At 40.3% G+C, this 24,315-nt stretch overlaps 1 protein-coding gene across 1 annotated transcript in view; it reads left to right on the top strand.

Annotated features, from left to right (window-relative positions):
* LOC126293648 (carbonic anhydrase 1-like) overlaps positions 1-24,315 on the top strand; it is a 111,645-nt gene that overhangs the window by 81,797 nt on the left and 5,533 nt on the right. The window contains exons 4-6 of the mRNA XM_049986927.1: positions 2,973-3,111; positions 9,381-9,486; positions 22,238-22,465. Of these exons, the coding sequence (XP_049842884.1) occupies positions 2,973-3,111; positions 9,381-9,486; positions 22,238-22,465 (473 nt within the window). The remainder of the gene's footprint in view (positions 1-2,972; positions 3,112-9,380; positions 9,487-22,237; positions 22,466-24,315) is intronic.

The raw sequence follows: 24,315 nt of genomic DNA, 5'->3' as shown, positions 1-24,315 counted from the left end.
TAATAATTATTATTTCCAGCTAGTTCTTCACCATGAATTACTGAGAATCTATCAATTAATTCCAGAATGAGATTTTCACTCTGCAGCGGAGTGTACGCACACTCCGCTGCAGAGTGAAAATCTCATTCTGGAAACATCCCCCAGGCTGTGGCTAAGCCATGTCTCCGCAGTATCCTTTCTTTCAGGAGTGCTAGTTCTGCAAGTTTCGCAGAAGAGCTTCTGTAAAGTTTGGAAGGTAGGAGACGGATACTGGCAGAAGTAAAGCTGTGAGTACCGGACGTGAGTCGTGCTTCGGTAGCTCAGTTGGTAGAGCACTTGCCCGCGAAAGGCAAAGGTCCCGAGTTCGAGTCTCGGTCGGGTACACAGTTTTAATCTGCCAGGAAGTTTCATATCAATTAATTGTTTAACAACATTCATCCAAACATATTCAATCGATTTATCTATATATTTTTTTTAAACCTTTACCTTTTCATCCTAGAGAACTATAATTTAAAGAATCTATAGTGTGTGATGTTTATTTTCCAAATTTAAGAAAAAATTTCTTTTATTAAGTAATTATATTTATACCTCTACTTCATCTTATTTTATTTGGATTATGATCAGAATATAATGCTCCTGAATTAAATTATATATCTGCATAATTAGATAAATCTACAGCATCAAACTTGTAATTTAAACCTTCATAGTAATTTGTTTTTAAGTTAAAAGTTTCATTACTCAATCTGTACCTTTGTATGTTTTATCACCATTTTTTAATTATCACCATTAAATTCTATAAGTAAATTACCAACATATTTTAACATTCCGACAGGTTTTAAACCAAATACTTTATCTTCACTTCGATTTATATACTTTAAAAAGATAAATGTTAGGGAAAGAATGTTAGTTTCGTTTATAGTTTTATTTTTATTTTCATTTATATTTTTAATTTTATTTTCTTCTTCATATTTACTAAATACATCATTAATTTCTGTTTCACTTAATGTATAATCATATTTTCCAGGAATATCATCAGACGAATGTTTTAATGTTTTAATTGGTCATAAACCTCCAAAATCTTCTATATGACGACGATTTGGAAACGTTTGATTTTCAACTTCCCTATTTTCTTTAATTGGTTTTAAAACATTATCACCTAAACCTTCAATACCTTGTTTTACATTTTCAGCAGCATCAATAACAGGTTGATCTTCCTGTTAATATGTTTCATATTCTGTTCCTGGTTGCTGCACCATTGCAGGCTAACATCTGCATAAATGGTCAAGCAAACATTTCTGAAGGTGCTTCGATATTTTTGTGTAGCCATTCTAATGTTACATCGGATCTTATTGCCTGTAGATAGGCAATGTGATCAACAGATTTCCAATGCAAGCAGCTGTCCCACATTTCTGGGCAGCAGCAGTTGTGCTTTCGAAGAACTGCATGCCAGTATTGATGTTTGCTATGACAGTGTGAGTTGTAAACTTGGAGATGTGCTCTATTCACTCATACGCTTCTGTTTTCTGTGTTCCTTGTAGTTTTTATACAATCATCTCCTGAAACCCTACAAGTAGAAGCAGTATGTTTTTAAGTAAGTGCCGTTTTGGAATGTAAAAAAGGCATGATAAGATATCTCAATAATTTTATTTTTACGTGAAAGCCTATACCTTAATCTACTTTTCCACATAATTACCATCAATACTGAGGCACTTGTCATAAGATTGTATCAGTTTTTGAATACTCTCCTCATAGAATTCTGCTGCCTGACTTGTTAACCACTGCATCACAACTGTTTTGACTTCGTCATCGTCTTGAAGACACTAACCGCACAGGTGTTTCTTCAAATGCAGGAACAGATGGTAGTCACTGGGCGCAAGATCAGGGCTGTAGAGAGGATGATCTAGAGTTTCCAATCGAAAAGATGTGGTGAGGTCTTTGGTGTGCTTGGTCACATGTGGATGGGCATTGTCTTGCAGCAAAACAATGCCCTTGCTCAACTTGCCACGTCTTTTGTTCTGAATTGAACGGCGCAGATTGTGCAATGTCTTACAGTGAGCTGCTGCATTGATTGTCTAATTACGAGGCAAAAATTTCACAAGCAACATTCCTTTTCTGTCCCAAAAAACTGTGCACATGATTTTCTGAGCAGAAATTGTTTGCTTAAACTTTACTTTTCTCGATGAATCTGAATGCCGCCATTCCATTGACTGTTACTTTGATTCTGGTGTGACGTAGGCCACTCCATGTTTCATTGCACATAACAATTTGGCTTAATAAATCATCACCGTCGTTGTAGTACCGCTCAAGGAAAGTGAATGCACTGTCTAAACGTTTGGTTTTTTGCACATCTGTCAACATTTTCAATACCCAACGTGCGCACAGTTTTCGGTAATTCAAGTGCTCCGTCACACTGCCATACAAAACACTACGAGAAACATTACGAAAGTCATCCCGCAAGGAGGAAATGGTGAAGCGTCTGTTTTCTCTCACATTATTGTCCACTTCCTGCGCCAAACTTTCATTAATGTCCGAAGGACGCCCACTCCGTTGTCCATCATGCACATTTGTGCGGCCATCTTTAAATACTCTCACCCACTTTCTTACCATTCCATCACTCATAATGTCTTCTCCGTAAACTGCACAGATCTCACGACGAATATCGATCACTTTTAGGCCTTTAGCACTAAGAAATCTTATAACAGTCCGTACTCCACAGCCAGCGGGACTCACGATTATCGGAGGCACCTTAAACACTCAGTACACAACGTAAACAAGGAATAATCAGACTGTAATGGAGTCATTGCGTAGACAACAGATGTAGGTACCCAGTGCGCATGTGCAGAACGCCGACCGCAGCGCTGCGGCCGCGGTGTGGCAAAACGGTACTTAAAAAAAACACGCGTCGTGCCTACCAATAACACTGCACGTTGTGTACAGTAATGGCCCGGAACACTACCTTATGGTCTGCTCAACTGTTGTGTCGTTGTTTTCAGCGCTGCTGAAACTGAATCCGGCACTGCCCATCACGCTGCACGGAGGACCTCTGTCGGCGCCGTACGTCTTCCAACAGCTGCACTTTCACTGGGGCAGTAACGACTCCGTGGGCAGCGAGCACGCAATCAACTCGCACTTGTAAGCTCTCACTGCACTCTAACTCCTCGCCACATGCTGCCTAACATCAGGTGGTGCCTTCAATAAACACCTGTAAAGTGTCGGCAGACGCAAGCTGCTTAGACTGGGGCTTGACAGTTTTTTGACATATCATTTCGAGAAACGGGCGTTGTCTCAGTACCCTGCATGGAATTGGTGTTCTTCAGCTACATTGACCATGCTTTCGATGTACGGTATCATGACGAAAAACAGCTCTGTGACTTCCTAAGAAATATAAAGCTCGGTGCCAGTGGCAGATTTACTGTTGATATGGTCTTCAGCACAAACTGTATACGCTCTCCACTCTGCTCTACCCTGTGTAAGCCTCTACATTTCCGCCTGATTACTGCAAAATACACTAATGGCCATTAAAATTGCTACACCACGAAGATGACGTGCTACAGACGCGAAATTTAACCGACAGGAAGAAGATGCTGTGATATGCAAATGGTTAGCTTTTCAAAGCATTCACACAAGGTTGGCGCCGGTGGCGGCACCTACAACGTGCTGACATGAGGAAAGTTTCCAACCGATTACTCATACACAAAAAGCAGTTGACCGGCGTTGCCTGGTGAAACGAAGTTGTGATGCCTCGTGTAAGGAGGAGAAATGCGTACCATCACGTTTCCGACTTTGATGAAGGTCGGATTGTAGCCTATCGCGATTGCGGTTTATCGTATCGCAACATTGCTGCTCGAGATCCAATGACTGCTAGCAGAATATGGAATAGATGGGTTCAGGAGGGTAATACGGAACGCCGTGCTGGATCCCAACAGCCTATTATAACCAGCAGTCGAGATGACGATGACAGGCATCTTATCCGCATGGCTCTAACGGATCGAGCAGCCACGTCTCGATCCCTGACTCAACAGATGGGGACGTTTGCAAGACAACAACCATCTGCACGAACAGTTCGACGACGTTTGCTTGCAGCAGCACATGCTATCAGTTCAGAGACCGTCGCTGCGGTTACCCCTGATGCTGCATCAGAGACAGGAGTGGATGCGATGGTGTACTCAACGACGAGCCTGCGTGCACTAATGGTAAAACGTCATTTTTTCGGATGGATCTAGGTTCTGTTTACAGCATCATGATGGTCGCATCCGTGTTTGGCGACATCGCAGTGAACGCACACTGGAAGCGTATGTTCTTCATCGCCATACTGGTACAGCACCCGGTGTGATGGTATGGGGTGCCATTGGTTACACATCTCTGTCACCTCTTGTTCGCATTGACGGCACTTTGAACAGTGGACGTTACATTTCAGATGTGTTACGACCCGTGGCCCTACCCTTCATTCGATCCCTGCGAAACCCTACATTTCAGCAGGATAATGCACGACCGCATGTTGCAGGTCCTATACGGGCCTTTCTGGATACAGAAAATGTTCGAATGCTGCCCTGGCCAGCACATTCTCTAGATCTCCCACGAATTGAAAACGTCAATGGTGACTGAGCAACTGGCTCATCACAATACGGCAGTCACTACTCTTGATGAAGTGTGGTATCATGTTGAAGCTGCATGGGCAGCTGTACCTGTACACGCCATCCAAGCTGAGTTTGACTCAATATCCATGTGTATGTGGGCCGTTATTACGTCCAGTGGTGGTTGTTCAGGGTACTGATTTCTCAGGATCTATGCACCCAAATTGCATGAAAATGTAATCACATGTCAATTCTAGTATAATATATTTGTCCAATGAATACCCGTTTATCATCTGCATTTATCCTTGTTGTAGCAATTTTAATGGCCAGTAGTGTATGTACATTTGCACTTGCTTGTTACCAAACTGAAGATTCCTTGATGCTTCAGCTTTTCGGGTGAGGGTCGGGGGTGCAGCAGGGGGGAGTCTTCACTGTTGCGACTGGTTTGACGCAGCCCACCAGTAATTCCTCTCCTGTGCAAACCTCTACATCTCAGAGTAGTATTCACAACCTACGTCCTCAGTTATTTGTTCAGCATACAGGGTGAACCACCTAAAACTTGCAGCACAAATATTGCGGAAATGGAAAGTGTTGTTGATGTGCGGTTTTCACAGAATTAATTGGTAGTCAGGATCTCGCATTGTTAGCCAAAGAGCAGATTCTAATAATACCTAGAAAGGGTAATTTTTTGTGCAAGCATACACGTTTTTGAAATGGAACAATGCCTGTTGATATTAACCAAGTAAAAGTAGGTTAAATTAAAAGGTCTATGGTGTTTGTTGCAGGATTCTAATGCAAATCGCTTGCAAGATATCGTATTTTGGAAAGTTCCCACACCAACACTAGTACAATGTGGTAGCACACGCTAAAGAACAACACAGTTGCATACATTAGTTACATAGATTCCGACAGTAACCAGATAATTGACCATCTTAGGTTGTGTTCAAAATTACCAACGGCAGCGTCAATACACGCTTCCAGTCTGGTACAGAACGACTGGTGCGCACATGCTAGCCTTTCAGTCGAGATGTCCGAACAGGCTGCAGTGATACATTGTCTCATGTTATCTGGTGCAGTTGGTTTGTCCTTGAAGACAATGTCATTCAGCTTTCCCCACAGAAGAAAAGTATATGGACGTCAAATCTGGGTAGTGGGAAGCTGAAGTATAGATCCACTGTGTCCAACCCAACGATTTAGAAACAATGCGTGAAGACATGCTGTGGTACTTCGTGCCTATGGGTTGGACAGCCATCCTGTTGGTACCACAGGTTCCTCTTAGTCTGAAGAGGTACGTGGTCTATCATCTGTGGAAGATGGTCTGTTAGGAGGTTGCAATAATAGTGTGCATTCAGTGCTTCATCTATGAAGAACTGGCCTATGAGCTCGTGGTTCACTGTCCCACCCCACACTCTAAGGATCAATGGACCAATGAGGACTGTCAACAGATCTATACTGTATATGTAGACGGTTTACCTGACAATGATTGGTAAATGTGGCTTCCGCACTAAACAACATACACGATACATCTTCAGTGTCTTGTCTCAAAGCCCACGTACAGAAGTTAATACAATTCTCATAATCGTTTCCCTGCAGCTCTTGACTCAGAGCGACGTGGTAGGGATGGCCCCTAAGTCAATGGAGAATACGTAGGACACTTGCCCGAGTCATTGCACTTCCTCATGCTCGCCAACTAACATGCTGATCTACTGCAAATTCCCCCTCGTCTGTCGTCACTTGTTTCCTTTTGTTACATCGTTTAGGTGTTACACTACCACTTTCACGTAACTGATTGAAGAGGTTGATAACTAACTGCCGAAATGGTTGACGTCTTTTGGGATATCTTACTGCACACACCATCCAGGAACAAACAGCATTCTTCCTACAACTGAGCATGTCGGCTTTTTCTGCATTGGTAAATCCCATTGTCCACTCACGTCATACAGCTTCGACTGTCACTCACTGACCGACTAGCACGTCACAACACACTCAAGGAACACACAAACACAGTCAGAAAACATAACAACCTAATTATCACGCAGGCTGTAGGACAGACAATGGTCAGCGCGGAAACTTTTCAAATACAACACCTAGTAAATGACATGCACTAGAATCCTACAAGAAACACCACTGACATCCTAATTTACCCTATTTTTATTCTGTTAATGTCAATATGCATTGTTCCATATAAAATGTGTATGTTTGATGGAAGACTAAACTTTGTAAATATTATTACAGTCTGTTTATTGGCTAACAATATGAGCCCCTGACTACCAGTCCATTCTGTGAAAACAGCACATTAATAGCACTTTCCATGCCAAGCAACATTTGGGGTGCATCTTTTAGGTGATTCCTGCTGTATGAAGTGTTAGAGGTAGAAATGCAGGTATTTTTATTCCTGACTGACAACAGAGCACTGATCAACATGACATCATTATTTACTTCATTTGCAGATTAATAATTATAACTATTAGGAGAAGTATATTTTTAGGTTGGTTAGTACATCGAAGTACATGTGGCAAGAGCAAACTATTAAACTTATTTACTATTATAATGTTAAACTTATTTCCCCTTAGGCAACTGGTTAGGTGTTGCAGTACATAAACATGGACACAAAACAGTTAGTCTATACTGACAGGCGTACTCCACTTAATTATGCTGTTACGACCACGCAGAAAGCAGCGAGTAGTAAATTATGTGACGTGTTTTTGCGGGAAGACTGTTAGACACAGAGAATGAAAGAAAAAGTAGGACACTGAAGTGCGAACATATTAAATTATGTGACGTGTTTGCAGGAAGATTTTTGGGTGCAGAGGGGAAAAAAACATTTAAGTAGGAACATATTAAAATACCAGTGATTACAATATTTGCAGTGGTATCCCTAACATCCTGCATATAATTCTACACTTCCCCTATCGTTTTGACACTCTGCAGCTCCCCTTAGTACGTGGAAGTTGTTCGCTCATGTCTTAAAAAATGTCTTATCATCCGATCGGTTCTTCTTATCAGCAACATATATCAGACCTTTCATTTTCTTCTTTTTAGTTTTTTCCCCACAGTCCATGGTTCATTACCAGCTGCCTTTTGGGTTTCAAAAAGGTAATTTTGGAGCATTACATGGAGAGGGGATTAACAGTGACCATAATTAATTCTTAAATCTGCTGTGAAATCACCTTCAACAAGTAATCAGGAATAAATGACAAGGATTTTCAGAATTTTTCTCTATTATATTTATCATGTGTCACCCCACAATGAGAAAAACTGTGCACTTGAATTTCAATTATGAAGCATGTGACAATTACAGAATATTGTGGTGGCAGGAAAAAGTCACAGTTCTATTTGAGATTCTCAACCAGAAAGTTTGATTGCCCACTGCCCACTGCAATAACATAGGCTTGAACTGTATTATTTGAGGTGGTTGGTATATATATATATATGCGCTAATTAATTTTGTATAAACATTTTGACTGAATTTTCACAAAAAAATCAGATGTGTGTACTGACATGATCTTGCGCACACACATAAACTGAACTTAGAGTGCCCATACTCATATGTCAATAGGTTTCATAGATCTAGCTGCCTGAGTATAAATAAAATTTTAGCAATCAGAACCAGTTCAGTTATTATTGATAGTAGTATTTAACTTAATTATCGTTTTTAGAAATTATGACAAGTTACTAAAATACAATTCCTTACTAGACAAATTATAAATACGGATTTTCTACTGAGAATTTCGTAATTTACATTCTTTCAACTTCAAATTAACATCGTAACTTGCTTTCAACAATCAGAAATTATCAAATTTTAATCAAACACGTAATAACGATCTATCATTGTATCAACTTTTGTGTCTGAACATCATATTGTGTTGAATGACGTTATATGTTCAATTCTATTTGAAATTATGTTAACACTAGGAATATAACAGTGTGTATGCGGCAAATAAATATTGGTTCTATGAGGTAATGATCAATAGCTACAGTGAGTGGAAAATTAAAGTTGCAGTGATAATTGTTCATGTACATAGTACAATGTGTATCAGGTCAATTACTAAAGATGTGTATAGCATTTTCATTACCTCACTCAATCTGATACATTACAAAACTCATTTGCATAATAATAAATAATTGTGGTTTGCAATTTAATCATCCTAGCATGTTATCCATTGCACATAAATGTTATATTATGTATTTAACCACTGAACATAAGCATGCTGTTTGAAAAGGTCAGTATCTATTGACTACATGTAAATATTTTAGTGTTCTTCATCTCCCTCTATATCTGCATGTACATGTGTGTGCATGTGCGTGCGTGCATGCATGGATGTCTGTGTGAGTGCCCGTGTGTGTGCGCGCGTGTGTGCATGTGTGTGTAGTGTATTTTTTATTAAAGGAACGATGGGGAAGGGTAATAGCATGTCTATTCCACAGTGGTGTCGTAGGCATTGTGGGATGCGAGTTGTAGAATGTTGAGTGTGGGGTAACTAACTGTCAGGGAGTGAGTATAAAGAAGAGGCGAAGGAGGTGTAATTGTTCAGATGACTGAGTTTTTGGTTTAGTGGTTATTTGGAGGGGATCAGGAGAGAGTGGAAGGCAGTATTCTGATGATCAACTTTGTTATGTTATTTAACTATTATACCTGTTAGTGTTACTGGCCACACCACTACACTTATCTGTGACAGATGCAACAGAAGTAGCTCCGACACACACACACACACACACACACACACACACACACACACACACACACACACACACACACACACTCTTCCAGTGCATTTCACCGACATCCCTCCTGACCCTAGCTTTTTATTTTTTCCTCATTTTCAGCTCCACGATGGAGATGCACATGGTGTTCTACAAGGACGAGTACGGCAGCCCATCCAATGCCGCCAAATATAGCGACGGCTTCACTGTGCTGTCGGTCCTCTTGGACGTAAGATTTCACCACTGCGTATTTTATCCTCTGTTTCATATATACCCACAACACCTATGTGAGAAAATAATGTGGGGTGGCACAGGTTCCTTATTGCATGTGTGTAATTTCTCCAATGATTACCAGCGGATAGATTCCATCCCTGTTCTGCTAATTTGAAAAGTTCACGAAATACCTGTCAGTTGCTGCCATTATCTACGCATCCAGCTGAAAGTGTTTTGCGAAGATTTATGTCATGTGAGAGTATCTGAATGCCAGAAGGTGTCAAGGCCAGTAAAAAGAAGGAAGGAAGTTTATAATTTAACGTCCTGTCGACAGTACTGTTATTACAGTTGAGAAACAGGAATTGTTACAGCAGTCTTCAGTCTGAAAATTGATTTGAAGTACATCTCCATGCAAGTCTTCACTTTGCTTAAGTATTGCAACCAGCTTCCATTGGAACCTATTTAGTGTACTGAAGCCATAGTCTCCCTCTACCATTATACAGTCCTTTCTAGCCTAGCCCCCTATTTCTCTCAGCTCCAATTTCTTCGATGTTACACTAAACACATACTGATCAGCCAGAACATTATGACCACTGACCTACTATCGGTATAAATCTGTCCAGGTATAGAAGCGTTGCCTGGCGAGGTATGACTAATAGGCGAGGATCTCCTCAACAGTGCATGTAGTATCAGTGAGTATGCCGGCTACGTGTAGAATGAAGAAGGTGCGTGCTCTGTCTGAGTTTGACCATGCGCAAATTGCGATGGCCGAGAGGCTTGGCACAAGGAATTCGAAACTGGATGACTTATCTGGTGTTTGAGGAGTGCTGCGGTGAGTGTCTTCAACACATGACGAAACCAAGAAGAAAGCACGTCCAAATGTAATGGGATTGGGCAGATATACCTCGTTACAGATGTCAGACGTCGTAGGCTGGGCAGACTGGTTAAACAGGACACGTGGCGAACTGTGGTGGAACTAACATCAGACTTTAATGTTGGGCAGTGTACAAGTGTGTCAGAACACACATTGAACTGAACACTCCTAAATATGTGCCTCCATAGCTGGTGACTTGTGCATGTGCCAATGCCAACACTATGACATCATCAGCTATGAATGAAATGGGCACATGACCATCAGCACAAGACGTTGGCACAGAGGCTGAGTGTTGCACGGTCTGATGAAACCTGATACTGCGGGATGGAGACAAGCTGGCGGCGGCTGCCTTATGCTCTGGGGAATATTAATAAAAATGGTTCAAATGGCTCTGAGCACTATGGGACTTAACTTCTGAGGTCATCAGTCGCCTAGAACTTAGAACTACTTAAACCTAACTCACCTAAGGACATCACACACATCCATGCCTGAGGCAGGATTCGAACCTGCGACTGTAGCGGATGGGGATATTCACGCGGGCATTCACAGGCCCAGTGGAGCTCATGCAAGGCATCAAGAAGGCCAAGAAGTATCTTACATAGGTACTTCTTGGCCCTCTTGATGCCTTGCATGAGCTCCACTGGGCCTGTGAATGCCGCGTGAATATCCCCTCCGCTACGCTTGCAGGTTCGAATCCTGCCTCAGGCATGGATGTGTGTGATGTCCTTAGGTGAGTTACGGTTTAAGTAGTTCTAAGTTCTAGGCGACTGATGACCTCAGAAGATAAGTCCCATAGTGCTCAGAGCCATTTGATTTGCACCCTCATGTCGACCATGTTTCCCAATGGCAGTGGCATTTTTCAAGAAGATAAATGCTCCATGTGATGAGGCCAGGAGTGTGGTGGAGTTGTTCGAAGAACACAGTCGCGAGTTCCACTTGTTGTGCTGTTCCCGCCCCCCCCCCCCCCCCCAACTCGCCATATCTGAACCCGATCAAACATATTTGGGATGTGATTGAACCCAGCGTCGGAGGTTATAGACCCCCTCCCCAGAATTTACAGTAATTACGTGACTTGTATATGCAGATGTGGTGTCAACTCCCTCCAGTGACCTATAAAAGCATCACTACTTCCATGCCACGATTCGTCGTCGATGTTATCCATACGAAAGGTGGAGATACTAGTTCTTAGGCAGATGTGGTCATAATATTCTGACTGATCAGTTTATGTAAACTTATTACTACTATTACCAGATTGAAAAATGCTCCCATCATAGCACGAAAAAGAGCGAATATGTCCTGGACATAGTTAGAGACTTACAAGAATGAAACTAGCTTTTGGACATATCTGGTAGTTTCAAAGACATTTAAATCAAAATATCTTTACATATTCGAGCTTTTTTCCCGTACTAGCGTTACTTCCACCTTCAGAAACTATTTCCCTCCTGAAAAAGTTTTTTAGCTATTACATGTGTGGTCTTAAGCCATTTGTTACATATTGTTTACCATGGCTGGTGGATCCTCTGGATTTTGGGCGCAGGTTCAGGGACTTCAGCTCATAAATTGCAAAATACAGGTGCGCCAACACAATGCAACTGAGAGAACTCACTGCGCTGGGGAAGTAGGGTTAATTCGTAAAAATGAGCGAAAACGTCAAGATGTTCTCATTAAAATGTCTTTAAAGCTCGCAAGTAGGTCGAAAATCTATTTCCCTTCTTTTACATCCCTAACTCTGCTCAGGACATATTCGCCTTTTTTGTGCAATTAAAGGAACAATTTTCATTATGGTTCCGAACTTTATCTGTACCATAATTTTGACATTACACCACCATAGCTTGGCAACTGGTATGATTTTTCTTGACAAGGGCAACGACTGATTAGATATAGATATTTTTACTGTCTTTATTTATTTATTTATTTACAGTCAATTTCCGTAGGACCACATTGAGGGGCAAATCTCCGAGGTCATGGGACGTGTCAGTACATTGAATTACAACATAAAAGTAGCAACATATAAAAATGAATGTTTATGAACCTGAAAAAAGTCAGTCCATAAGTTTAAGTAAACACAATCAGCAATACAATAAGAATCAGCGTAATTGTTCAAGGAACTCCTCGATAAAATAGTAGTGACCCATGAGGAAACTCTTCAGTTTCGATTTGAAAGTGCATGGATTACTGCTAAGATTTTTGAATTTGAGTGGTAGCTTATTGAAAATGGATGGAACAGTATACTGCACACCTTTTTGCTCAAGAGGTGAGGAAATCCGGACCAAATTCAGGTTTCGTTTCTGCCGAGTGTTAACCGAGTGAAAGCTGCTAATTCTTGGGAATAAGCTAATATTATTAACAAGAAATGATAATAAGGAATATATATTTTGAGAGCCCAGTGTCAAAATACCCAGACTCGTGAACAGGTGTCAACAAGAGGTTGGTGAACTTACACCACTTATTGACCAAGCCGCCCATTTCTGAGCAAAATATATCCTTTTAGAATGGGAACAGTAACACCAAAATATAACACAATACGACATAAGCGAATGAAAATAAGCAAAGTAGACTAATTTTCATGTCGAACGATCACACTTCTAATTGCATTCAAATAGTAAAAATGGCAGTATTAAGTCTTTGAACAAGATCCTGAACATGGGCTTTCCACGACAGCTTACTATCTATCTGAACACCTAGAAATTTGAACTGTTCAGTTTCACTAATCATTTGCCCGTTTTGTGAAATTAAAACTTTAGGTTTTGTTGAATTGTGTGTTAGAAATTGTAAAAACTGATTATTACTGTGATTTAGCATTAGTTTATTTTCAACAAGCCATGAACTAAGGTCATGTGCTACACTATTTGAAACCGAGCCAATGTTTCACATGACATCCTTTCCTACCAAGCTAGTGTCATCAGCAAACAGAAATATTTTAGAGTTACCCGTAATACTAGATGGCATATCATTTATATAAATAAGGAACAGAAGTGGCTGCAGCACTGATCCCTGGGGCACCCCCTACTTGACAGTACCCCACTCAGACCCCACATCACAGCCATTTTCAACATTGTGAATAATCGCTTTTCCTGCCTGTTGCTAAAGTAAGAGGTGAACCATTTGTGAGCTACTCCCTGTATTCCATAATGGTCCAAGTTCTGGAGCAATATTTTGTGATCAACACAATCAAATGCCTTAGTTAAATCAAAAAATATGCCAAGAGTTCGAAACCTTTAGTTTAGCCCATCCAGTACCTCACAGAGAAAAGAGAATAGAGTATTTTCAGTTTTTAAACGACTTCTAAAGCCAAACAGTACATTTGATAACAAGTCGTGTGATATAAAATGATCAATTATCCTTGCATAAACAGCCTTTTCAATAACTTTTGCGAACACTGATGGCATAGAAATAGGTCTAAAATTATCTACATTATCCCTTTGTCCCTTTTTATAAAGTGGCTTTACTACTGAGTACTTTAATCACCCAGGAAACTGGCCATTCCTAAAGGAAAAATTACAAATATTGCTAAATACAGACTAACATGTGCAGCACAGTCCTTTAATATTCTGCTAGACACTGTATCATAACGATAGGATTTCATTACTGACTCCATCTCCCTCTTGTCTATATCACCTAGGAGTATTTCAGACATCAATCTCGAAAAGACATTTGCCAACAAAGTTATACGATTTCCTGTAGTAACGAAATTTTTATTTAATTCAATGCTCAGAAAATGATTGTTAAATACTGTACATATATCTGATTTATCAGTAATAGAAATATTTTAACTGCAAACTGACTTTATATTGGTTGACCTTGTGCTGCTGACCAGACACATCTTTCACAACTGACCATATGGTTTTAATTTTATCCTGTTAATTAGCTATTCTATTTGCATGCCACATACTCTTTGCCTTTGTAATAACATGTTTGAGCACCTTAAAATTCTGTCTGTAATGGGCTACTGTAGCTTGATTGTGACTACTTCTAACATTATGATACAATTCCCACTTTGTTCTAAACATATCCTTATCCCACTAGTCAGCCACCTGGGCTGCCTATTAATGCTAGTACCTGATTTAGAACGTTCTAATGATAAGCAGCTCTCAAACAACATGAGAAGTGTGTTAAGGAAAGCATTGTGTTTATCATCTATGTTATCGTCACTAAAAACGTCGTGCCACTCTTGTTCCTTGACAAGGTTTAGAAAACTCTCTATTACTGTTGGACTAACTTTCCTACATAGTTTGTAATTATATATGACATTGGTTTGAGTACAAAATCCTTTTAGTGTTAAAATTTGTGCATCGTGGTGTGAAAGGCCATTCACCCTTTTACTAACAGAATGCCTATCTAGTAATGAAGAATGAATAAAAATATTGTCTATGGTTGTGCTACTATTCCTCTGCACCCTAGTCGAAAAAAAAAAATACAATCTGCATCAGATCATATAAATTTAGGAGGTCTATCAACATCTTTTTTCTTGCACAATCATATACATAATCAATATTTCAGTATCCACATATAACTAATTCCTGGTACTTCCTACAAAGTGAATCAAGAACCCTCTCTAGCTTGAGCAGAAATGATCTGAAGTCGGAGTTAGGGGACCTATAAACAACAGCAATTAGAAGTTTGGTTTCACTAAACTCAGCTGCTCCTTCACAACACTCCAATACCTGTTCAGTGCAGCGCCATGATACGTCTCTGACTCAAATGGAATACTGCTTTTTACATTCATGGCCGCTCCCCTACTCCACAAGGGACTCCTTGAACAACAGCCAGCTAATCTGTAGTCTGGTAAAGGAAGCCTCTGAACTGTCAGATTATTAAGTGGTGCTCTGATGTACTAATAATTTCAGAGTCAACATCTATAACCAGTTCGCTAACTTTATCTCTAATACCTCTACTTGGAAACATTGCATCCTCAGAAGGTGAGCCCTTAGTTAGAGGGACTTACTTTAAGCAGGTATACATATCAGCTGACTTATATCTAAAATGGGTGCAGGTCTAACACGAACTGCTATAGGAACCGTAGTAACGGATAAAGCTTTCCCAAAACCATGGGATGACGATTAATTACACGTATTTTTCTATCTTCACACAAAATTTGAACCGATTCGAACAATTTGCAAACATACCAGGGGGGACCCAAAATTAACAGGAATTGGTCTGTGGTCGGCAGTGAGAGTGGGGGAACCCATTGTTCGATCAGGTGTCCGTTATGGTCACACCACCTGAGTCAGTGTGCGAAGTTGTCGCGCTGTGTCTGCATCGATTTGCCGTGAGGTGGTTTTTTTTTTGTACTAAAACAACTTTTCCCATTTCGGCGGAAACGTGGCGGGAGATTGTAGAGAGCGACGCGCGGCTGTGAAATTTTGTTTCCTGTTGGGGAAATCGGCCATGGAAACTATTGTAATGCTCAAGATTACGAGTAGTTTTCATGTTTTAAAAATATAGAAGTGTCAATTAAAGACCAACTCCGTCAAGGACGCCCTCAACGTCAAGAAGTGACGAAAACGTCAACAAAATCAATGCTCTCGTTCGTGAAGACCGTCGCATAACCATTGATCAACTCTGTGAGATACCTGGAGTTTCATGGAGTTCAATACAGAGAATTTTATCGGAAGATTTGCACATGAGAAGGGTTGCAACCAGATTTGTCCCTCGCCTTCTCACAGACGAGCAAAGGGGGTGTCGGCTTCAGGCATGTTTTGAGCTTCAAAATCAGCTCAAAGAGGACCCTGAACTATTTCCAAGGTGATTACTGGTGACGAATCGTAGTGCTATGGATGCAACCTTGAAACAAAGCGGCAATCGAGCCAGTGCAAGATGAGTGGCTCTCCTCATACCAAAATAGCTCACCATGTGAAGTCAGACATCAAGGCATTGTTCATTTGTTTCTCCGATGGCAGAGGTGTTGTGCACGCAGAGTTCGTTCCCTGGGTGAAACTGTCAACCAGAAGTTCTGCTTGGAGGTTTTGAAAAGATTGAGGGAGAGTATTCAGAAGAAAAGGGCGTGTCTTTGGCGCACAGGGAACTGGTTCTTCCATCATGACAACGCGCCAGCCCACACTGCACTTTCTGTAAAGCAGTTTTTGGACCAAAAACGGCATGACACCAATTGTCCACCTCCGCCCCGCCGCCCCCCCCCCCCTTTCCGTGCTCACTAGATCAAACAACCCGTGATTTCTTTTTGTTTCCAAGGTAAAACAAAAATCGTTGGAAGTGAATTTTAGAACTGTTTTGAACAATGGAAGGATCGTTTGAAGAAGTGTGTTGTGGTCAATGGAGAATAACTTTGAGGGTGATCAAAATCTGTTGTATAAATATTAAGAAATAAAGATGTTGTCACGAATATCTGTTCCTTTTTTTGCGGGGGGGGGGGGGGGGGGGGGGAGGGGGAGTCTCCCCTCGTGTAAGTGGACCGCGTAAAGAGTCACGAAAACACGTTCTTTTGAATGTAATATGCACGTGCACACAGATTTTTGAAGTCAGAATTTCAGTTTTATCGTAAGAACACTTTTTTTTTGTTTATTTTGAATCTCTTTAAGCCGTTTGTGCGGATTCACTTCACGCAAGAATGACTTTTACATGCTAAAATTACCTCGACTTTAAACCATCGTATATTGACAAGGGATAAAGCTTATCGGATAAAAAAATCTTTATCCATTTATCTACCTCAGTGCAAAGGTTGAACTGATTCGTGCACTTTTAAAGCGTAGAAGTGGTTTGCTTCAAAAACTCCGAGAAAGACGCGTTTTTTGCACTTATTTGCATATAAACCCAAACGGTGCACATGCAAATGATGCCATTAGCTGCGCATTAATTCTAGCCCAATTACAAGCTTTTGCAAAACGAATTGGCCTGTGCGCATGCTCCAGTTCATTGTTCAAACCTCACTTAATATACTGTAACACATCTATAGTAAGACAGATGTTCGAATCGCTACTGAAATGTATATCCCATGGTGATATTTCAGATAGCTTTTCCAACATATTTGTTAAAGCGCTTTCGCGCTGCAGCGATTGGATGACAACACATTTCTCTTTTTCAGTAAAGCTTCTCTTACTATTACAATTCTGTATTTAATGCCATCTCTGCTGTTATCATCATCACTTCTTCTGCAGCCCAAATAGTAAAACTCATCTACCACTTGTAGTGTCTCACTTCCTAATATTGTTCCCCTCAATATCCCATGATTTAATTCCGCTAGATTCCAAATTAGCCTTCCTTTGCTATTTCTATACTTCAGTTCATTTTAAAATACCTCGAGGACATATGACGATATTAAGGGTTTATAGTCCACAAGAAGGCGGAAAAGATGAAAAGGAGAAATTCTACTAGAAACTACAACCTGATACCAAAGAGATTAATAAAACAGATAGACTAGACTTTTGTGGAAACTGGAATGCCCGAGTAGGGAAATTTCCTATCGAGGGCATTGTAGGATATTTCAGAGAAGCCAGAATTAACAATAAGGACGAGAATTTTGCACATATAATGCCTTGAAGGTAACTAATACGTGCTACAAGAAAAGAGTCATTCACAATTACCGATACATCTGGAGTGATAGAGGCTCTGGTTATGTGAATAGAAAAAGACCATTTCTAGTGAATGACGTAAGAGTATGCTGAGGATGTGTATGTACAGCGACCATTACCTACTGATGTCCAAACTTTTTCTGAGAACTAGATGGTCAAAACGTTAGAAACAAATTAGCACTAGAAAAGAAGATGAAGGAAGTTATAGAATTACACTGTTAAAGGAAACCGCAATAGCAGACCTCTGTCAGCAAAGAAGAAAGAAGGAAATTAATGAAGAACAGAGGGAAGAAAGAACTACATGCAAAGAGAAGAGTAAAAGGTATTTGCAAACAAATCATCTGGAAACGAAAGGAAGATTTGAGAGTATAGAACGACAAAAAAGAAAAAAAACCTGTGGGATACGAAAATAGGGTGTGAAATGGACAAAGAAAGGAAACAGGTCAAGACAGACAACGTTATATAGCTCCTAGAAATATTGCAATATCTATAACAAGAAGATCACTCAGAAACAGCCAACAAAAATTCCTGAGTGGTGCAGAACATCATGTATATGGGAGACAAGATTTTGCTTATAAATTGTTAAAGAATTTAAGTAAACCAGAAAGAGACAGCACACGAAGAGGTAACACTTGAGAAATGGATTAAACATAATGAAAGTGTTTGGCTTAACTCTGAGGTAGACATTTCTGCTAATCCTGAAGATATGAACGCAGAATTAGTAACAATATTGAGTTACTTACTTTATGAGACAAAGGCAATAATAAGAAAACGAAAGAACTTCCAGCTCAAGTTTTCATTAATATATAGTCCCAAAACTCTGGAGCATTCTGCCATATTTACTGGCTCCTGTTTATGTATACATCAGCAGTTGGCTTGACAATTTGTTGTTCAGAACTGAATACAGTGTGTTTTGCTCAAAATTTAGAGAGAGCCCATTTTCAGGGAATCACTCAACGTCAATAACAATCTCTTTTGTTGCTTCCTCTCTAACTAGAGATACTATACCACTAGTAATCATCTGCAAAAAGTGCTTGCTGAATGCTAAGTTGAGGGTCATTCACATATGTTGGGAATAGGAGTGGATACTAAACTAATCCTTGTGGAATACCCTTTGTGATTTCTTCCCCACACATGAAAATTTTCTGCACTTCCAACACTGTTTGAATTATTCATCACAGCTTTTTGCACTCTTTGTGAAGCATGATTCACAGTGGTTGCATGTAAAGCCATCATAAATTCCATAAAACTTGAGTTTTTCTAAGAGTTTGTAGTCTGAATTACACAGACACCTAGGAAAGACGACGAAAAATACTAACTAGCGATATTGTATTATTAAAGGCGTATAATATCAATATTTTGCTTGATCACAGGGACAAATCTGGAGTCCTCGTGCATTTTGAAACTGAGCCACAGAATCGAAGCAATCCACTACATGATCCAAAAGAAAGTGGTGGAGTCCATCTCTGCTTTCTTGATGGGCTCTACCATTTTCTTTTGTCTCATCTAGTGGCAGCTGTGGCCACCTAGTTGGTTCTTCACATGCTATCCATTGCTATGGAAATTTTTGGTCCAGGAACTCACAAGCAGAATACTCAGACTATATGCACCTAGTATTTGAAAATGAGAGAAGTTAGAGGCTTCCAACAAACTTTACACATAACTTCAAACCTTTCTGTACCTTTTCCTCGCTGACAGTACCAGCAAAACAAAACAAAAATTCATCGCTTAGTACATTATTGGTGTTCATGGACTGAAATTTCAGCAGCATACTTACAGTTTTTATTTATTACTTCTTTACTACTAGCTTTATTCACAACACATTTTGAGGACAGTATCCAAAATACTCCTGAATGTAGCTGCAAAGTTATGTCTTTGTATGATACATAGTTTGGAAGACATGAAGTTTTACACATGGATGTTAGATTCTTTAAAAAACCGAGGTGGGCAGTTTACTTGTAAGATACCAAAACAAGCTGAAGTTTCGGTGATGTTGCAGCGACTGTCCACGGAAACTTTGCCGTGAGGACGGCCGCTAGAGGTCGGCCGAAACATCGTTTTTTTTTAAAACTATTTTTAGCAATTTTAGCATTTCATTAGATGATACAGCGGTACAGATATTTTTATGCTAGCAGGGGTGATGTAAGTTCCAGAAAATCATCTGAAGATGAACCTGAAAAGGTTCGAAAACTGGTTCATGGAATAATAAACAACTATTACAAACTGATTGCAGTTTTATGTATTTACATTCAATTAACAGTCATGGGTTCTAAAATATCCATAATGGATAAGCATAATATTTAATAAGATCGTCGCTGGCAACAGAAGCCTATGTCCAATCGTATTCAGGAGGGGGGGAAAAAAAACCAGGGCACTTTGAACGACCTGAGATGGAACATTCATATTCGAAGGACATGTACATTAGTATGTTCTGCAGAAATGATCAGCATTTCAGTCACGTCGGTTTAGCGGTTTAGCATGTGTTCTGTTGCCTAGTATGCACATTGTCTGCCATGGGCCCTGATAATTCATTCCGTGCACGATGGCATCAGTGTGCATAAGGTGTAAATGGCGTCCTGTGGTATAGCATTCAATGCTGCATTCACCTGGTTTCAAAATTCATCTGTGGTGGTCAGCACTGGGTCACAGTGCTGAACCCTTCATTTCATCATATCCCACACATTCTCTAGTGGCGATAAGTCTGGTGATCCGGCCAGCCAGTATAGAAGACTGACATCCTGTGACACTAAGAATACATGTGTTAGTGCTGCAACATGTGATGGTGTCTGGTGTGTTGTGCAGAAAGACTATGGTTACGGGTCGCAGGATGTCATTCATGTAGCCCACTCTGGCACAGTGCCCTGGACACGAAGCAACTGTGATTTGTTGCTGTACCCCATAGCATCCCACACCACGAGGCATTGAGTTGGAGCTGCATGACTTGTGCGAATCCAGTCGCTATGATGTCGCTCCCCCTGTCTGTGGTGAAACAAAAAGCGGCCATCTTTTCCAAAAAACCATAATCTGGATTAGTTCGAAAACTCTATCGGACGTTATTCCTATCCCCAGTGATGTCATTCCACACACCATTGCCGTACACCATCTTTTGGCACATTCGTCAAAGATATACGGAGAAATGGACGACGCACACTTAAGCCATGCCATAATAAAAGGTGATGGATTTTCATCCGTGTTGCAACAGGGCCGAGGAGGATGCAGATCTGTTCTGCAACGTCATTTGGATGAGAAGTTGGTCTTTTTGCGCGCGTGCGCGCGTGCGCGCGCGCGCGCGCGCGCGCGTGCGCGCTTGCGTGTGTGTGTGTGTGTGTGTGTGTGTGTGTGTGTGTGCGTGCGTGCGTGCGTGCGTGCGGGTGTGAGGGTGTGAGAGCATGTGTGTGGGGGAGGGAGAGGGCCGGCGGGGATCAGGTTGGTGCGACTTGACCCATCTTGCCATGTCCTATGGCCTTCCATGAACCATTTTGCACACACCTGTTGCACTGCCGAAACACTTCATCCCTCTTGAGTAGCAGTTTTCCCAATTTCCCAGATGGATGGGACTGATAACCCAGCAGTTTAGTCCCTTCACTCCCCAAACCAACCAACCAACTGGATGCATGCATCACAAACTCTCATGACAATAATGCACCCTCTTTGAAAGGCACTGATTTGACAGTACGGTTCGCACATATGTCTGCAAGGCATCCTGCATGTCTGCTCAACTCACATTGATCCATTATCTTTGGTTTACAGTGACAATGAGAGCCGTAGGCAGACTTACCGATAGGTGGTGTTGCGTCAAGATATCTATGTTGACCTTGAACCTGCAGGCTGACATGGTTCAAATGTTAATCATTTCTACAGAACATACTAATGTACATGTCCTGAATATGAAGTCCTAATTCCAGTCATTCAAGGTGTTCTGTTTTTTTTTTTTTTTTTCATGATTAGTGTTTGTATTGTGCTCACTGCTATTATAGTTCCCAAATCAGTTGCATGACACATCTACACAATCTCATCAAAAGTATCCGGACAGCTCTGAGTGGACATCAATTTCAGTTTGTCCATCTTTTGTTGGGAACGCTCTCAATGAAGTGCCTTAATGTCTGTGGAGGGATGGCAGCGCAACTGAAAGAATTGGGAGAAAAAGTGGTGTACTTAAATGGTGAATAAAACCATCCGGCTTTCAGAAAAAAAGTGTGTAGCATTATTTACTGGACAAACTTCATAGAAAATTTTACCTTCTTAGAATTAAGACTTTGTGACTACCTGTCATATGTTAGGTGAACACACATTCGACAGAGATCTCCAATTGTAGGCACGGTTGGTGGGACCTGACCTTTCTGACACGCACACTGGTTTTGCAGCACAACGAAAACGGCAACCCAGTTCTGCCTCCAGTTGTGTGGGCACTGCAGCGCATCCAGAATTATGGTGATGTGACCAACCTGGACACCGGGCTGGCCCTCGAATCACTTCTACCCAATGACAGGCACCTGTACTACACGTACCCTGGATCACTGACGACACCGCCCTGTGATGAGGCTGTCACCTGGATCATCTTCCGCCAGCACGTCCCCATCTCCAGCGAGCAGGTAGTATTGCACCATTCTATGTAACGTACAGTGTACCATGATACGATTATATGGTTGGGAACATGGGTATCAAACAAAATTTGTAATATTATAATGTCTTGGATGGAGGGTCATCAGCATAAGCAGAAGTTACTTCAGATGTGACGACCCCAGGAAGTGTATATTGGGAAGGTTGCTGTTCATGTTGCAATGTAACAGACCAAGATTCGCCAATTGAAGAACACAAAACCATGATTAATACATATTATGATGCATTTGCATATTTCACTTTCCGTAGCTAATGTTTCAATTTTTATATGAAGAACTCGGCTAGACAAGTGATGAGGGGCAAGATGGTTGTTTTCAGAAACTGTGCATTAAAGTTTCCCTCAGATCTCATAAAAAAGATATTTCAAGCACATCCCTTGTGTTTCTTTTAATTCAGATGGGTCTCTGTTTTCAAATATTTCTAGAATAACGACTTTTTCAGAAATTGTGCGTGAAAGTTTCAATGAAATCTCGTAGAGAAGATATTTTAAGTACATCCACGATTATTTTTAAATTCAGATTGGTCTTTGTTTTCAAATATTTAATGTAACAATGTATTTTTGTAATGGTAAAATCTACCCAAATTTTTCTTCTTAAAAATGTGTCAGTGGTTGCTTAACATTATTTACTTACAAATTCAGTGCAATTGACATTGACTTACCACTGTTCACTTGCTGGGCAAGTTAACAAAGCGTTATTCTCAAAACTCTCAAATATACAAATTTAGAAGTTGGAATTGTTCCACTTTGTGATATTAATATCTGCATCACTGACATTTGCAACAATAAAGTAATACAACGTTAAAAATTAATCTGTGATTCTGCACATTATAAAATAACGATTAGCTAGCATCTTACTATAGCATGTACACAATGTTAAGGATGGCCCGTAACATTTCTGCCATCACTCTGTCACTTAAATTCAAGTAATCTGTAGTAAGGGACACAATTCAACACTGCTTACTTGCTTAAGTGATTAGCAACAACTTCAGTGCTTAAGTGATTAGCAACAACTTCTGAAGGCCATGCACCCGCAGGAATATATTCAGAATCTTTATTCGAGTCACAGTTACCCTCAGGTTTACAGCATCATCCCTAAGAGCAGTTTTCTGGCATGGATGCTACTACTGGTTGCCATATTTTGGCAGTTACCACTGTTTATTCAAGCACATCTTAATGAAGGTGTCATTAGTGAGAATCTAAAATTAGAGATGAGCTGCCACTTGTCAGTTTCTCGTGGATCTATCAAATATTACCAATTAAGTATATCACATATCATGTTTCGCATGTGATAACTTCGTTTGTCATCGAATGGGTACCATTATTTGCAGGCGACATCTTCATAAATATTTATTGGTAGTATTAAATTGTTACTTTCAAATTCTGCTCATTTTTCTGTAATTTTTCTTTTGTTTTCATTCTATATTTTATAAATGCAGCAACTGACCAGATGAAACAATCATAGGTGTATCCAGGAAACTAATATGTCCTCCTATCTGCAGCCAATTATGTAACTGCAACAGTGCAGTGGACTTAGAATAATAATATTTACATAAAAAATTCATAGTGTACCACATTTTTAAAATTGACAAAAAAGTATTAAATAATTTCTTCTAGACCCATACATATTCCTAACCCCATACAGATAGTCCTGAAAATTTGTGCTTGTGAATTTGTAGGACCTATAAAAATATATGTAGAATAAAATAACGTTAAAAAACATATTAAAAATGGCAGGGCACATGAACAGTTCACCTACTTACTATAACTCTTTCATGTATTAATTATGTATTGCATGTACCCCACGTTTTTCATTTGAAATTC

This window comes from Schistocerca gregaria, chromosome 10 (genome assembly GCF_023897955.1).
Source record: "Schistocerca gregaria isolate iqSchGreg1 chromosome 10, iqSchGreg1.2, whole genome shotgun sequence".
Lineage (NCBI taxonomy): Eukaryota > Metazoa > Arthropoda > Insecta > Orthoptera > Acrididae > Schistocerca > Schistocerca gregaria.
Note: the sequence above shows the minus strand (reverse complement) of the source record. Positions and strands in the feature narration are given on the sequence as shown.